General features: G+C 42.6%; 1 protein-coding gene across 5 annotated transcripts in view; it reads right to left on the bottom strand.

Moving 5' to 3' along the window:
* LOC109867612 (membrane-associated guanylate kinase, WW and PDZ domain-containing protein 2) overlaps window positions 1-15567 on the bottom strand; it is a 297617-nt gene that overhangs the window by 164625 nt on the left and 117425 nt on the right. For all 5 annotated transcript variants that reach the window (XM_031801801.1, XM_031801802.1, XM_031801800.1 and 2 more), the window contains exons 4-6: window positions 9196-9423; window positions 5143-5377; window positions 847-926 (exon numbers count right to left, since the gene is read on the bottom strand). In XM_031801801.1, coding sequence (XP_031657661.1) covers window positions 847-926; window positions 5143-5377; window positions 9196-9423 — 543 coding nt within the window. The remainder of the gene's footprint in view (window positions 1-846; window positions 927-5142; window positions 5378-9195; window positions 9424-15567) is intronic.

Here is a 15567-nt window from a genome sequence, read left to right as displayed (position 1 = left end):
TAAAATCTAGCACACAGCCATGCAATCTCCATAGGGAAATATTGGCAGTAGAATGGTCTTATTGAAGAGCTCAGTGAGTTTCAACGTGGCACAGTCATAGGATGCCACCTTTCCAACAACGCTTCATCATCTGGCAGTCCGATGGACGAATCTGGGTTTGGCGGATGCCCGGAGAATGCTACCTGCCCAAATGCATTGTGCCAACTATAAAGTTTGGTGAAGTAGAATTAATGGTCTCGGTCTATTCAACAAGCATACACACTCACACAAAAAGTAAAATCGACAATGTGTAACATAGTTCGGACTGGGCCCCTTAGTTCCAGTGAAGGGAAATCTTAAAGCTACAGCATACATTCTAGACAATTCTGTGCTTCCAACATCGTGGCAACAGTTTGGGGTAGACCCTTTCCTGTTTCAGCATTACAATGCCCCCGTGCACAAAGTGAGGTCCATGCAGAAATGGATTGTCGAGATCAGTGTGTAAGAACTTGACTGGCCTGCACAGAGCCCTGACCTCAACCCCATCGAACACGATTGGGAACAATTGGAACGGTGACTGCAAGCCATGCCTAATCGCCCCACATCAGTAACCGACCTCACTAATACTCTTGTGGCTGAATGGAAGCAAGTGCCCGCAGCAATGTTCCAACATCTAGTGGAAAGTCTTCCTAGAAGAGTGGGGGCTGTTATAGCAGCAAAGGGGGGACCAACTCCATATTAAATGCCCATGACTTTGGAACGTTATGTTCGATGAACAGGTGTCCACATACTTTTTGAAGAGAAGAAGAGGGACACCTCATGCATAAACATAGATTTGTGCATTTACATAAAAACAAAAACACTCACCGTCCTCTTTGCACTCCTCAGGTGGTTTGGCCTTCTTTGCCAGCCGAGGATCCAGCCATGATGTGGTTTTGGTGTTGTGACTGGAGGAGGACAGAGAGGGGGGATGAGGAGAAAGAGATACAGTACATAAATGGAGAGGAGAGACCGAGGCAAGGAAGACAGAGAGGACAAGAAGAGAGGGAGAGAGAGATCAGCGCCTGTGTGGTTGAGTGGCAATACCCTTAAAAAATCACATTAGAACCCAAAGTTTGTAGGTTCAATCCCTGCGACCACCTTTTATACTTTCATTACCTATCCTGTATACCACTGTTTCTGTACTGTCTGAATATCCTACAAAAATATGAAAGGAGGGTGGAATTTCCCTCTCATTTAAAAAAAAAGGATTAACCCCCATCCCCTGTGAATGTGTGTTTTTTTTACAATGTTTTATGTGGAGTTGAGATGGGCAGGACAGAGGTTGTGTGTGAGTGAGAGGGTGAGATATTTAAGGTGAACAAAACTGCCATATATTCTCTATTTGTCCCTCTGCTCCTCATTAGAAAGACAGAGAGAGAGAGAAACAGTTTGTGTGTGTGTAAAATGACCTGTCAAACACCCTGGTGATGGCTGAAATGGATTAATGGAATATATTGTCTTTCTGTTGCATCTACTGTATAAGAACGCTAAAGCTTCATCAGAGATTTAACACATCTCGACACTTACAGTACCTTCAGAAAATATTCACATTTCAAATCAAATCAAATCAAATTGTATTTGTCACATACACATGGTTAGCAGATGTTAATGCGAGTGTAGCGAAATGCTTGTGCTTCTAGTTCCGACAATGCAGTAATAACCAACAAGTAATCTAGCTAACAATTTCAAAACTACTACCTTATAGACACAAGTGTAAGGGGATAAAGAATATGTACATAAAGATGTATGAATGAGTGATGGTACAGAGCAGCATAGGCAAGATACAGTAGATGGTATTGAGTACAGTATATACATATGAGATGAGTATGTAAACAAAGTGGCATAGTTAAAGTGGCTAGTGATATATTTAACATAATTTCCCATCAATTCCCATTATTAAAGTGGCTGGAGTTGAGTCAGTGTGTTGGCAGCAGCCACTCAATGTTAGTGGTGGCTGTTTAACAGTCTGATGGCCTTGAGATAGAAGCTGTTTTTCAGTCTCTCGGTCCTAGCTTTGATGCACCTGTACTGACCTCGCCTTCTGGATGATAGCGGGGTGAACAGGCAGTGGCTCGGGTGGTTGTTGTCCTTGATGATCTTTATGGCCTTCCTGTGACATCGGGTGGTGTAGGTGTCCTGGAGGGCAGGTAGTTTGCCCCCGGTGATGCGTTGTGCAGACCTCACTACCCTCTGGAGAGCCTTACGGTTGTGGGCGGAGCAGTTGCCATACCAGGCGGTGATACAGCCCGACAGGATGCTCTCGATTGTGCATCTGTAGAAGTTTGTGAGTGCTTTTGGTGACAAGCCAAATTTCTTCAGCCTCCTGAGGTTGAAGAGGCGCTGCTGCGCCTTCTTCACGATGCTGTCTGTGTGGGTGGACCAATTCAGTTTGTCTGTGATGTGTACGCCGAGGAACTTAAAACTTACTACCCTCTCCACTACTGTTCCATTGATGTGGAAAGGGGGGTGTTCCCTCTGCTGTTTCCTGAAGTCCACAATCATCTCCTTAGTTTTGTTGACGTTGAGTGTGAGGTTATTTTCCTGACCCCACACTCCGAGTGGTGTTACAGCCTGAATTTAAACTTTATTAAATTTAGATTGTGTCACTAATCTACACACACTACCCCATAATGTCAAAGTGTAATTCTGTTTTTAGAAATGTTTACAAATGAATTACAAACGAAAAGCTTCATGTCTTGAGTCAATAAGAATTCAACCCTTTTGTTATTGCAAGCCTAAATAGTGCCTTCGCAAAGTATTCAGACCCCTTGACTTTTTACACATTTTGTTACATTTTGTTACAGCCTTATTCTAAAATTGATAATTTTTTTCCCCTGATCAATTCACACACAACATCCCATAATGACAAAGCAGGTTTTTTTGCTAATCAAATCGTATTAGTCACATGTGCCAAATACAACAGGTGAAAGTGCAAAGGTGCAAGCCCCTAACCAACAATTAAGTTAAAAAAATACAAATAAGAAATAAAAGTAAAAGTAATTAAAGAGCAACAGTAAAATAACAATAGCGAGACTATATACAGTGGTCAATGTGCGGGAGCACAGGTTAGTTGAGGTTATAGGTACACGTAGGTAGATTTATTAAAGAGACTATGCATAGATGATAACAGAGAGTAGCATCGGTGTAAAATAGGAGGGTGGGGGCAATGCAAATACTCTGGTTTGCCTTTTGGTTAGATGTTCAAGAGTTTTATGGCTTGGGTGTAGAAACTGTTAGCATTTTGGACCAAAATATCATATTTACATAAGTATTCAGACCCTTTACTCAGTAATTTGTTGAAGCACTTTTGGCAGGGATTATAGCATCAAGTCGTCTTGGATATGACGCTACCTGCTTGACACACCTGTATTTGGGGAGATTCTTCTCTGCAAATATTCTCAAACTCTGTCAGGTTGGATGGAGAGCATTGCTGCACAGATATTTTCAATTCTCTCCAGAGATGTTCGATCAGGTTCAAGTCCGGGCTCTGGCTGGGCCACTGAAGGACGTTCAGAGACTTGTACCGAAGCCACTCCTGCGTTGTCATGGCTGTGTGCTTAGGGTCATTGCCCTGTTGGAAGGTGAACCTTAGCCCCAATCTGAGGTCATGAATGCTCTGGAGCTGTTTTTCATCAAGGATCTCTGTACTTTGCTGCTTGTCTTGTAGCCCATTCCAGCCACGTGTAGGTCTACAATCAACTAGGAGTGGTGGGTGGAATCAGGCGCAGAGAGCAGGGTTCAGTCGTTTGTCAAATTTATTCACCAGCGCAACAAAAACGGTCACGCCAACACACAGGGCGTATATAAAAGTTGCCAGTCCAAACAACAGGAGAATAATAGTCCGGAGAATAAAGACACGAATAAATCACACCATCAAACACAGAGTAACAAAAAACAAGCCCGCACAAATACCCAGCGGGCCTAGTGCCCTTAAATACCCTACAAACAAACCCTAATACAAAACAGGTGTACCCAATTACCCAATAACCAAAACAAACGGAAAGGGAATCGATGGCAGCTAATAGGCCGGGGACGACGACCGCCGAGCACCGCCCGAACAGGAAGAAGCACCATCTTCGGCGAGGTTCGTGACAGGAGAGCTCTTTGGTCTTGGCCATGGTGGAGAGTTTGGAATCTGATTGATTGCTTCTGTGGACAGGTGACTTTTATACAGGCAACAAGCTGAGATTAGGAGCACTCCCTTTAAGAGTGCTTAAAGGTAGTGCTGAAAGTCGAGGGATCTGAATACATTCCAAATACACTAAGTTCAGGAGTAAAAATGTGCTGTCACATAATAAGTGGTATGGACTCACTCTGTGTGCAATAATATTTTTTGAATTACTACCTTATCTCCAATACAATTATCTTTAAGGCCCCTCAGCTGAGCTGTGAATTTCAAGCACAGATTCAACCACAAAGACCAGGGTGGTTTTCCAATGGTTCACAAAGAAGGGCACCTATTAATAGATGGTAAAAAATAATTCAGTAGATGTAATATCCCTTTGAGCATTGTGCAGTTATTAATTACACTTTGGACGGTGTATCAATACAAACAGTATCGACAAAAATACAGGCACCCTTCCTCACTACTTTGCCAGAAAATAAGGAAACCTCTCAGGGATTTCACCATGAGGCCAATGGTGATTTTAAAACTGTCATAAGAGAGAACTGAGGATGGATCATCAACATTGTAGTTACTCCACAATACTAATATAAATTACTGTGTAAAGAAGGAAGCCTGTACCGAATGAAAATATTCCAAAATATGCATTCTGTTTGCAATAAGGCACAAAATTAATACTGCAAAAAATGTGGCGAAGACATGTACTTATTGTGCTGAATAAAATGCCATGCATGATGCAGCCACCACCACTAAGAAAAAACCTGATATTTCAATACCTGAATTCCCACCAGATTCCCTGAACTCCATTCATTATTTACCCAGTAAAATGTTTTATGTGCTATAATTCAGTGAACACCTGATGTATTTGTAACATTCAAAAATCCATTGTCCAACTGTTTTATTAGAATTGCTGTTAAAAAAGTGTAACTATTTTGATGACCATTGCTAGTGTGTGTGCATGCGTGCGTCACCGTCCCCCCACATAAACACACACTTACTCTATGAAGTAGACCTCTCCTTTCTCTGTGTAGGCCATCTCCCAGTTGTCAGGCAGGGGTCCCAGTTCCTCCTCATCCCCCTCGGGGAGTTTGGGGGGTGATTTGGGGGAGTCCCCCTCAGGGGGCTCCTCTCCCTCTGTGGGGGGCTCAGTGGCAGGAGAGGGCAGTGTCGGGGCCTCCACCACAGAAACCTCCCCCGACCCATCTGTGCTCTTGTCATCATGCTCGCTTGTCTCTGTAGAAAACATAGCGAGAAACAAATCCAGACGGTTCATACAGTATGGTCTTTTCTCATACACCTCAGTCTCTATAGTCCCTTTGGGCTGATTTTGACTTGATCTGCTGACTTCAGAGATCTGCATTGACATTGGTGGCGTTCCTGGCTGACTGCATTGCGAACATTGCATTGCATCAACCAATGGTTGTGCGCTACGTCATCAACTGTGCAGTAGGGCATCAGATTGCTATATCATACAATGTGGTTAGTTGATGCTAAACATCTCTCCGTGTGTTGTGAGATTTGGCAGGTGTCTAATATAGTCAGGCAGGTATGCATTGATGAACGATCTCAACTCTGAAAATGGCCCCTTCGTGGAGGATAGAGAGCCCTCTAGAGAAAAACACTTCCCTATGGATTAATGCTGAGCAAAGAAGAACACAGCTCTAGTGGTCCAAAGACTCTTTCACACTCTTAAGTGTCCCACAGAGCAGATTAGAGATACACGAACACACAGAATACATTACCTGTCTTTAAACACACGCTATGATGTTCCTGTTAGTGTTCTCCACTAGAGCTCTACAAAGACCTTCTAACATCCATGTATTCACATTGGGTTAGAGAAAACTGTAGCCCACTTTATGAATATGCTGTTCGGTATATAAAAATATTTGGAAGATAAATACACAACGCAGAGGACAAGAGGACTTAAAACTAGAGTACTATTGGTCAATAGGGAATTGTAAATAGGAGTTCGGTTTCAGTTAAACAGTTGTTTAGAATCTGTGCAATGTCACTCCTGAATTCAGAGCTACGTGTGCTACGTTCTGTACATTGAGTCCGGAGCAGGGTACTTGTTTTTTAGCCATTGGCCCAGTGGTACTGCAAGGACTTCTGATTGGTCAACCCCAGGCTATGATGGGGGGTTATAAATGGCATCCTGTTCCTTTGTCCGGGGGTGAAAAGCTGAGGACAGGGGGAATGAACATTACCTCCCAGCATAACATCTATGATTTGTCCTCTCTGAATAAACACATTTTTCTCCCCCTGATTTATTTTGGGGTTTGTGTTATTGAAGAATAACATCAACTGCTAACAGGTAGGAGTGAAAACTTTGCTTCAAAGACCGGGTGTATGGGGCATAGGGTGAATTTTCCCATATACGCTGATCTAGGTTCCGTTTTGCATTTACCCCACTAATGGGGGAGGGGAAGCTGATCCTAAATCTGTAAAGGAAACTACAGGATGGGCTGTCAGTGTCTCGATAGCTTGTCCTTGCCTTCAACTGAAAATACGTCTGTGTATGCGTATCCCTGTATGTGTTGTTCCTCAAGTGTTGTTTCTCTTGCTAAACTGGGTTCACACTCATAGCCAATCAATAGTAGATCCCACTAGATTTCTGTCCCATAGGTGTCTTTTCTTACCTCCCTCTCCTGTTTCTGTGTTTGTGTCACAGGGTGTTTATTTGGACATTTGTGTTCCAACAGCAATACACACGCGCACACACACACACCCAAGAGGGTAATACGGCTGTCCCCATAGGAGATCCCTTTTGGGTTCCATGTGGAACCCTCTGTAGAAAGGGTTTTAAATGAAACCCAAAATGGTTCTTCAAAGGGTTCTCTTATTAGGACAGCCAAATAATCCCTTTCTAAGAGTGCAGGGGACTGTCACAACCACATTTGCTTTGATTTATCAATGTCCTTAGTCTCATTCTGGCTCTGGACTTATTTCTCCATCCCTCTGTGCCACTCTCATTTCTTTTCTATTCTCTCCATTACTTTTGCTCTCAATATTCTCCCTCTTTGAATTCCATTTTCAAAAAGTTTATTAAAACTTTATTTAACTAGGCAAGTCCGTTAAGAACAAATTCTTATTTACAATGGCGGCCTACACCGGCAAAACCCGGATGGCGCTGGGCCAATTGTGAGCCGCCCTATGGGACTCCCAATCACAGCCGGTTGTGATACAGCCTGGATGTGTGGACCCTCTACTGCTCTCTGTCCTGGTTTCCATTAATACTTACACAGCTCTCTTCCTCCATCTATCCCTCTCCCTTTCTCTCCCCCTGTCTCTCTCATTATCCATCTCTCCATCTGCCTCGCTCTCTATCTCCAAATCTCTCCTTCCCTATCTCCCTCCTCAGTTGCGCCCCTTCTTTCAGCCCCTCCTCCACCTCTCTCTCTGACTCATTCATTCTTTGACCCCTGAAGTCTTCATCTGTCTCTCTATATCTCTCATTTTCCGACACTCCTTTTTATTCTTTTCGTCTCCTGGCCGCGGAAAGATGATTTGGGGTGGGGTTGCTGATGAGTGTTTATTTAGTGTATGTGTATGTGTGTGTATATATATATATATATATATATATATATATATAGATATATATACACAGTAATAATTTTTATTGCAATTTATCAGGGGTGCTGCTGCTATGCCCTCTTCCTATTTCTCTCTCTCTCTTCCCATCTCTCTCCTGAGGGACATGTGCATGTGTGTGTATGTACATGCGCTTGTACACACACAGGCATGTGTGTGTTTGCACACATTGCACAGCATGTGGTGGAACAGTCTGGCAGATATGGTAGATATTGTGTGTAGCACAATGCTGTTTGCAATGGTATGGTAGGAGAACCCGTTTGCTCGCAGTAATTTCTGCTAATTTCATCCAGTGATGCGTCGGCTTGAGGTAAGACTGCACCGTTCTAGGACACGTTTCTGCCAACTCTCCCCCCCATTCTGCCTCAGTGGCATTTGTTTTAGTGAAGCTCTGCTCCACAGCCAACATTTCCTGGCCTACAATACCAACCTGTAGCTCAAAAATTGTAGCCAAGTTTTGTTCCCGTAGGCCAACTAACTGCATGTTATTTATTTATAGTAAACAAAGCAAGTCAGTTAAGAACAAATTCTTATTCACAATGACGGCCTACCCCGGTCAAACACTAACCCAGATGACGCTGGGCCAATTGCGCACCGCCCTATGCAACTCCTAATCACGGCCTGTTGTGATGCAGCCTGGAATAAAACCAGGGTCCGTAGTGATACCTCTAGCACTGAGATGACCGCTGCACCATCCGGGAGCATTTCAAGGTTGCGTGTACAGTTTCAGAACAAACAATATGCATAAACAATATATAGTAAATACGACAGCGCACACACTCAGACACACACTAAGCGTTAATGATTGATAATGCTGATAGCTGTCACGACCTGATCTGTTTCACCTGTCCTTGTGTTTGTCGCCACCCCCTCCAAGTGTCGCTCATCATTTCTCCTAGCTCCTATTTTTCCTAGTCCTCCTGGTTTTGACCCTTGCCTGTCCTGACACCGAATCCGCCAGCCTGACCATTCTTCCTGCCCTGACCTCGAGCCTGCCTAACGCCCTTTACTGTTTGACCTCGGACCTGGTTACTGAACCCCTGCCTGTCCTGACCTCGAGACTGTCTAACGCCCTGTACTGTTTGGACCCTGACCTGGTTTATGAACTCTCGTCTGTACCGTACCTGCCTTTTGCATACCCCTTGTTATAATAAATATCGGAGCTCAACCATCTGCCTCCTGTGTCTGCATATGGGTCTCGCCTTATGCCTTTATAATAGCAGAGCAGACAAGGCCGTGAGAGGCCAGATTTAGCTACTGCATATATCATTTAATGTCATGCTGTTCATATAAATCATTGGTTATAATATAGCGGTTTCTCGCAGTTATTTATCCCGGTAAAATTTGAAAGGGCTAGAGACATTATTCTATACAGACAGTGATCCCAGAGAGTGATCCTGCGCAGGGCCAGGATCCGCTCCCCTCCCCCATACACACACCAACACTGCACGCCCGCTCACCTGGTGTGATAGCCACCCCGTTCCCATTGACCACGGGGGGGCTGCTTTCCTCCTCTTCCTCGGGTGGCTCCAGGCTGGCTTGCTGCTGCATGTTTCTGACCGACTGGTTCCTCTTCCTCTTGCCCTGGATGCTGGGCCGGGCTCCGGGAAGCAGCACCTCACTCACATTCAGTGGAGGGGCCGCCGGACTGGGCTCGGCTGGGGGCTTGGGAGTACCGTATAAGTTCTCTGGAGAAGGGAAAATGAATGCACAACTGAGTGAAGTGCAGGCCAGCGGCACAAAGGTTGCCACAAACTGCATTGCTCCACTGATCCAATACATTATTTATCAACAATAATTTCTACAGCAAGTTACCTTCCTCAAGGCACAGTAGAGAGAAAGATTTCCCATGCCAATAAAGCCCCATTTAAATTATTTGAAAGAGAGACCCACACATACACAAACATTCTCACACACAAACAAAGAGAAAGAGAGAGAAAAACAAACACATTCTTAGACAAGCACATATTCACTCACACATTCCTGCAACAGTGGAACATAATCAGATACAGCTACCACACAAAGAATGTGTTTGCATGTACACTACACACATGCAAACAAACACGCTCACTCACACTCATCAAATGCTGTGGGTATAAGATAAATCTTCACACATCCCTTCATATATACAGTTGAAATCGAAAGTTTACATACAACTTAGCCAAATACATTTAAATTCCTGACATTTAATCCTAGTAGAAATGCCCTGTTTTAGGTCAGCTAGGATCACCACTTTATTTTAAGAATGTGAAATGTCAGAATAAAAGCAGAGAGAAGGATTTATATAAGCTTTTATTTCTTTCATCACATTCCCAGTGGGTCAGAAGATTACATACACTCAATGAGTATTTGGTAGCATCACCTTTAAATTGTTTATCTTGGTTCAAACGTTTTGGGTATCCTTCCACAAGCTTCCCACAATAAGTTGGGTGAATTTTGGCCCATTCCTCCTGACAGAGCTGGTGTAACTGAGTCACGTTTGTAGGCCTCCTTGCTCACACACACATTTTCAGATCTGCCCACAAAATGTTTTACACGATTGAGATCGTTGTGATGACCACTCCAATACTTTGACTTTGTTGTCCTTGAGCCATTTTGCCACAACTTTGGAAGTATGCTTGGTGTCAATGTGCATTTGGAAGACCCATTTGCGACCAAGCTTTAACTTCCTACTGATGTCTTGATATGATGCTTCAATATATCCACATAATTTTCCTTTCCTCATGATGCCATCAATTTTGTGAAGTGCACCAGTCCTTCCTGCAGCAAAGCACCCCCACAATGTAATGCTGCTACCCCTGTGCTTCACAGTTGGGATGGTGTTCTTTGGCATGCAAGACTCCCCCTTTTTCCTCCAAACATAATGATGGTCATTATGGCCAAAGAGTTCTATTTTTGTTTCATCAGACCAGAGGACATTTCACCAAAAAGTACGATCTTGTCCCCATATGCAGTTGCAAACTGTAGTCTGGCTTTTTTAATGGCGGTTTTGTAGCAGTGGCTTCTTCCTTGCTGAGTGGCCTTTCAGTTTATATCCATATAGGACTCGTTTTACTGTGGCTATAGATGCATTTGTACCTGTTTCATCTAGCATCTTCACAAGGTCCTTTGCTGTTGTTCTGGGATTGTTTTGCACTTTTTGCACCAAGTACGTTCATCTCTAGGAGACCGCGTCTCCATCCTGAGTGGTATGACAGCTGCGTGGTCCCATGGTGTTTATACTTGTGTACTATTGTTTGTACAGATGAACATGGTACCTTCAAGTGTTTGGAAATTGCTCCCAATGATGAACCAGACTTGTAGAAGTCTACACCTTTATTTGTCTGAGGTCTTGGCTGATTTCTCTTGATTTTCCATGATGTCAAGCAAAGAAGCACTGAGTTTGAAGGTAGGCCTTGAAATACATCCACAGGTACACCTCCAAATTACTCAAATGTTTATATCAGAAGCTTCTAAAGCCATGACATAATTTTCTGGAATTTTCCAAGCTGTTTAAAGGCACAGTCAACTTTGTGTATGCAACTTCTGACCCACTGGCATTGTGATACAGTGAATTATAAGTTAAATAATCTGTCTGTAAACAATTGTTGGAAAAGATATTTGTGTCATTGTCACGCCCTGGTCTTAGTATTTTGTGTTTTTTATTTTGGTTAGGCAGGGGTGGGTTAATTATGTGGTGTGTTTTGTCTTGTTTTTTTGTAGGTATTGGGATTGTGGTATAGTGGGGTTATCTAGAAAAGTCTATGGTTGCCTGAAGTGGTTCTCAATCAGAGGCAGGTGTTTATCGTTGTCTCTGATTGGGAACCATATTTAGGCAGCCATATTCTTTAGGTGTTTCGTGGGTGATTGTTCCTGTCTCTGTGTTTGTTTGCACCAGATAGGCTGTTTAGATTGTGTTTATTCTTTTATTAAACATGTATCAAAATTACCACGCTGCATTGTGGTCCTCCTCTCCTTCACCGCAAGAAAACCGTAACAGTCATGCACAAAGTAGATGTCCTAACTGACTTGCTAAAACTATAGTTTGTTAACAAGAAATTTGTGGAGTGGTTGAAAAACTAGTTTTAATGACTCCAACCTAAGTGTATGTAAACTTCCGACTTCAACTGTACATATCCCTAATGTTTACAGATATGAGGGATCTGGATAGGTTTAAGTGGTGGAGTGTCCAACATATTCCTTATTGCCACTTATTCCCTAACCAGCTCTTACCCTAAGTTTAGAACTACACATTTCAATGCTGCTTTAAGATATTAACTGAGACTGACCGAGCCCCGCTCAGGTAATACCGGCCATCCTCTCTAAGCGTTATCGGCATAGTGTTGTCTATACTATCAGGGGTGTTGTCAGTTGTAATTTTCTACCCATTCGTTTGAACTCCAGTTGTAATGTCTGCTTCCAACTCACACTCTCAAACACGTAGATCCCCTGAACACAGGTCACTTTCCAGCTCACACTCTCAAACACATAGATCCCCTGAATGCAGCTCACTCTCCAGATCCCGATCACCTGTTCACACGCCTGTATGTCATTATCACACACTATTTAGTTCAGTTCTTTGCACCCCATCACTGTGAGGTATTGTTTCCTCTGTGACACAGGTCTATTTCGGAGCGCTGTGTTTTCCGTAATTTAATTCTCCCGTGTATGATACTTTTTCCCTGCCTCACTAACGATGCCTTTTCCCTATTCCCTGCCTGTACCTTAGCCTATCAGATTTACTGTTCTCAACCTATTGCCTGATCTCCCGGACAATGTTACTAGCCTTTTCCCTACCTGTACTGTTGCCTTTTTGGACCCCCTGTGTATGACCTTCTGCCTGCCCCTGGACCCAGCTACCTGCCTCCTCCTGTGGTACTTTGCAAATAAACACCTGCTGCGCCCTGCGCTTGAAACCAGCTCTCTGCCTCCCATCGTGTTCATTACACCACTCTTAGATCTACTATTGTTAGCTCAAAAGAGGAGCCCACTGTGGCATGCTCACCCAGTGCTTTTAGTTCATATGTTAATTCCAAAAACATTAATATCCCCACGGTTTTCAAATCATTAAGTGAGCTTGCAGGAAAGCAACCAAAGCCTGTGTAAGTCAGTTTATAACATTCCATCATTGGTTACTTTGAGAATTCCTCATTTTGACGTTGGCTGCAGCCTCAGGCCCTATGGTGCAAACCTTGAAAAAGTAATTCCAATTTCTTCTCCTTCCTCATTACTAATAGGGATATACCAAATGTGCAATCTTATAACCATACCACTATATCCATATCAACCATCAGACATGGCCTGCAACCAGCTATTGAATGTAGAGTTTGAGTTTTTTTTTTAATGTAAAGGACTTGGGTAGATGCATCTGAACATGAGGAGCTTACTTCCTAAACTGGATTACATCAAGATCTGGGCTATGCAGACAAATCCAGAAATCCTGGTATTGACTGAAACATAGATCTCTGGGGACATTCTGGACTCTGATATTAATATTGAGGCCTATCGGGTAGAGGTGGTGGAGTGGACATTTTTATAAAAATAATGATCTGTCTCTTTACTGGAATCCACTTCCCTTGCCGAAGAATGTGAGCTGCTATCTTTAAGCCTTTGTCTGGGGAAGAATGTATACATAACTGTTATAGGGGTCTTACCGTCCTCCCTCAGCTAATCCTTGTGTACTCAAGGAGTTAACTGGTTTGTCTTAATTGACTAAATAAGAAGTTATCCTGGGTGACCTGAATGCAGGCTTCAGACAATCTAAACAACATGTCTACTGATCTAAACTTAACCCAGGTGACTAAGCCTACATGGCCCAGCCCGAGAGATCCTTCAAAGTCAGCTCTGATTAATCATATTTTATTGAATACACAAAATAAATATGTTTCTCCATGTGTTTTCGCCCAAGCCATTAGTGACCCAGTCACTAGTTGTTTGTGTTAGAGATTTGAGAATACACAAACTGAATCCTTTAAAAACTTCAGTGAACAGAAAGGTTAAATCTGAAAGGTTAAATCTGAATATTATGTAACCACACTTTCAGATTGTAATGGGAACCTGGCAAAATTCTAGAAAACTGTCAAATCCCTGAAGGGTTCTACTTTCTCCAATCTGCCACAATAAATTAATTCAGACACTGGCCTCATTACGGGGAAAAAATGTCATCATTAAAGCCAGAGTGTCTATTGTATGCGGATGACTCAACACTTTACACGTCAGCTACTACAGCTTAACAAAGAGTTGCAGATAGTTTCATAGTGGGTGGCAAGGAATAAGTTAGCCCTAAATGTTTCTTAAACTAAAAGCATTGTATTTGGGACAAATCATTCTCTAAACCCTAAATATCAACTAGGTCTTGTAATAAATGGGGAGAAGTATGTCCAAAATAAAGCGATGCTCTGCCTTCTTAAAACAACACCAACAACAACGCAGATCCTACAGGCCCTAGTTTTGTCACACCTTGACTACTGTTCAGTCATGTGGTCAGGGTGCCACAAAAAAGGACTTAGGAAAATTGCAATTGGCTCAGAACAGGGCAGCACGGCTGGCCCTTGGATGTACACAGAGAGCTAATATTAATAATATGCATGTCAATCTCTCCTAGCTCAAAGTGGAGGAGAGATTGACTTGTAGAGGTATTGATGTGTTGAATGCACCAGGCTGTCTGTTTGAACTACACGGACACCCATGCATACCCCGCAAGACATGCAACAAGAGGTCTCTTCACAGTCCCCAAGTCCAAAACAGATGGATGGAGGAGCATAGTCCTACATAGAGCCATTACTACATGGAACTCTATTCCACATCAAGTAATTGATGCAAGCAGTAACATTTGATTTAAAAAAACAGATAAAAAAATACCTTATGGAACAGCGGGGACTGTGCAGACACACGTACACATGGATTTCTTTTACTGTACATATGTGGTAATGGGGACTGTGAAGCAACACAAACATAGGAACAGACACATGCATACACACGTACACATGGATTTTGTACTGTACGTATCGATCCCCATTAGCTGCCTTTGCAACAGCTAATGGGGATCGATAGTAAATACAAAATACAAATCACCATTTTATTTCAGTTGGATATCTCTTTGAAATAACTTCTAAGCCTATTCACAATGCTATTGGGCTGGATGCTGAAAGGGGAATCTTGCGAGACATTTTGGTAAAATCTTTTCTTTTAGGCTATTTACAGAAAGAGAAGTGCTGGATGCTTCACTTCCAATAGACAAGAAATGCATAGAGCCTGAACAATTGGATCATGGTCTGCTTAACGTGCAGAGTCCATCATTGTTGGCTTAATAACCCACTGTTATTAATAACCCACTGCTATTTAAATCAACTCTTGTGCTGCCACTCTAAGAGCGGGGACAGTAGTGATCTTAATAATTATGGCCCACTTCAAGGCTTCCTTGTCTAGTTAAGATTCTTGAATCCTTGGTAAATGTACAACTGCTTTTTGATTATCTTAGTGACAGAACTCAGGCCATCGTGATTGATGGGGTAAACTCAGAATTTCTTGAAGTACATAAAGGTGTACTACAGGGGTCAATGTTCGGACCTGTTCCCTTAACTATTTATATAAATACCATTGGTCTGTTAAAAAATTGCAAACTTTATATATATGCGGATGATACAATTATGTATACTATTGCCCCGACTGTTGATCTGGCTGCGTCAAAACTACAGTCATATTTTATAGATATGCAGGAATCCCTTGCTGATTTTAAAACTTGTTCCAGGTAGAATTTGTAAATGAGAACTTGTTCTCAACTGGTCTACCTGGTTAAATAAAGGTGAAATAAAATAAAAATATATGGGATAAACAAAATACATGTTTTTAAA

This window comes from Oncorhynchus kisutch, linkage group LG22 (genome assembly GCF_002021735.2).
Source record: "Oncorhynchus kisutch isolate 150728-3 linkage group LG22, Okis_V2, whole genome shotgun sequence".
Lineage (NCBI taxonomy): Eukaryota > Metazoa > Chordata > Actinopteri > Salmoniformes > Salmonidae > Oncorhynchus > Oncorhynchus kisutch.
This window is presented reverse-complemented; position numbering and strand designations above follow the sequence as displayed.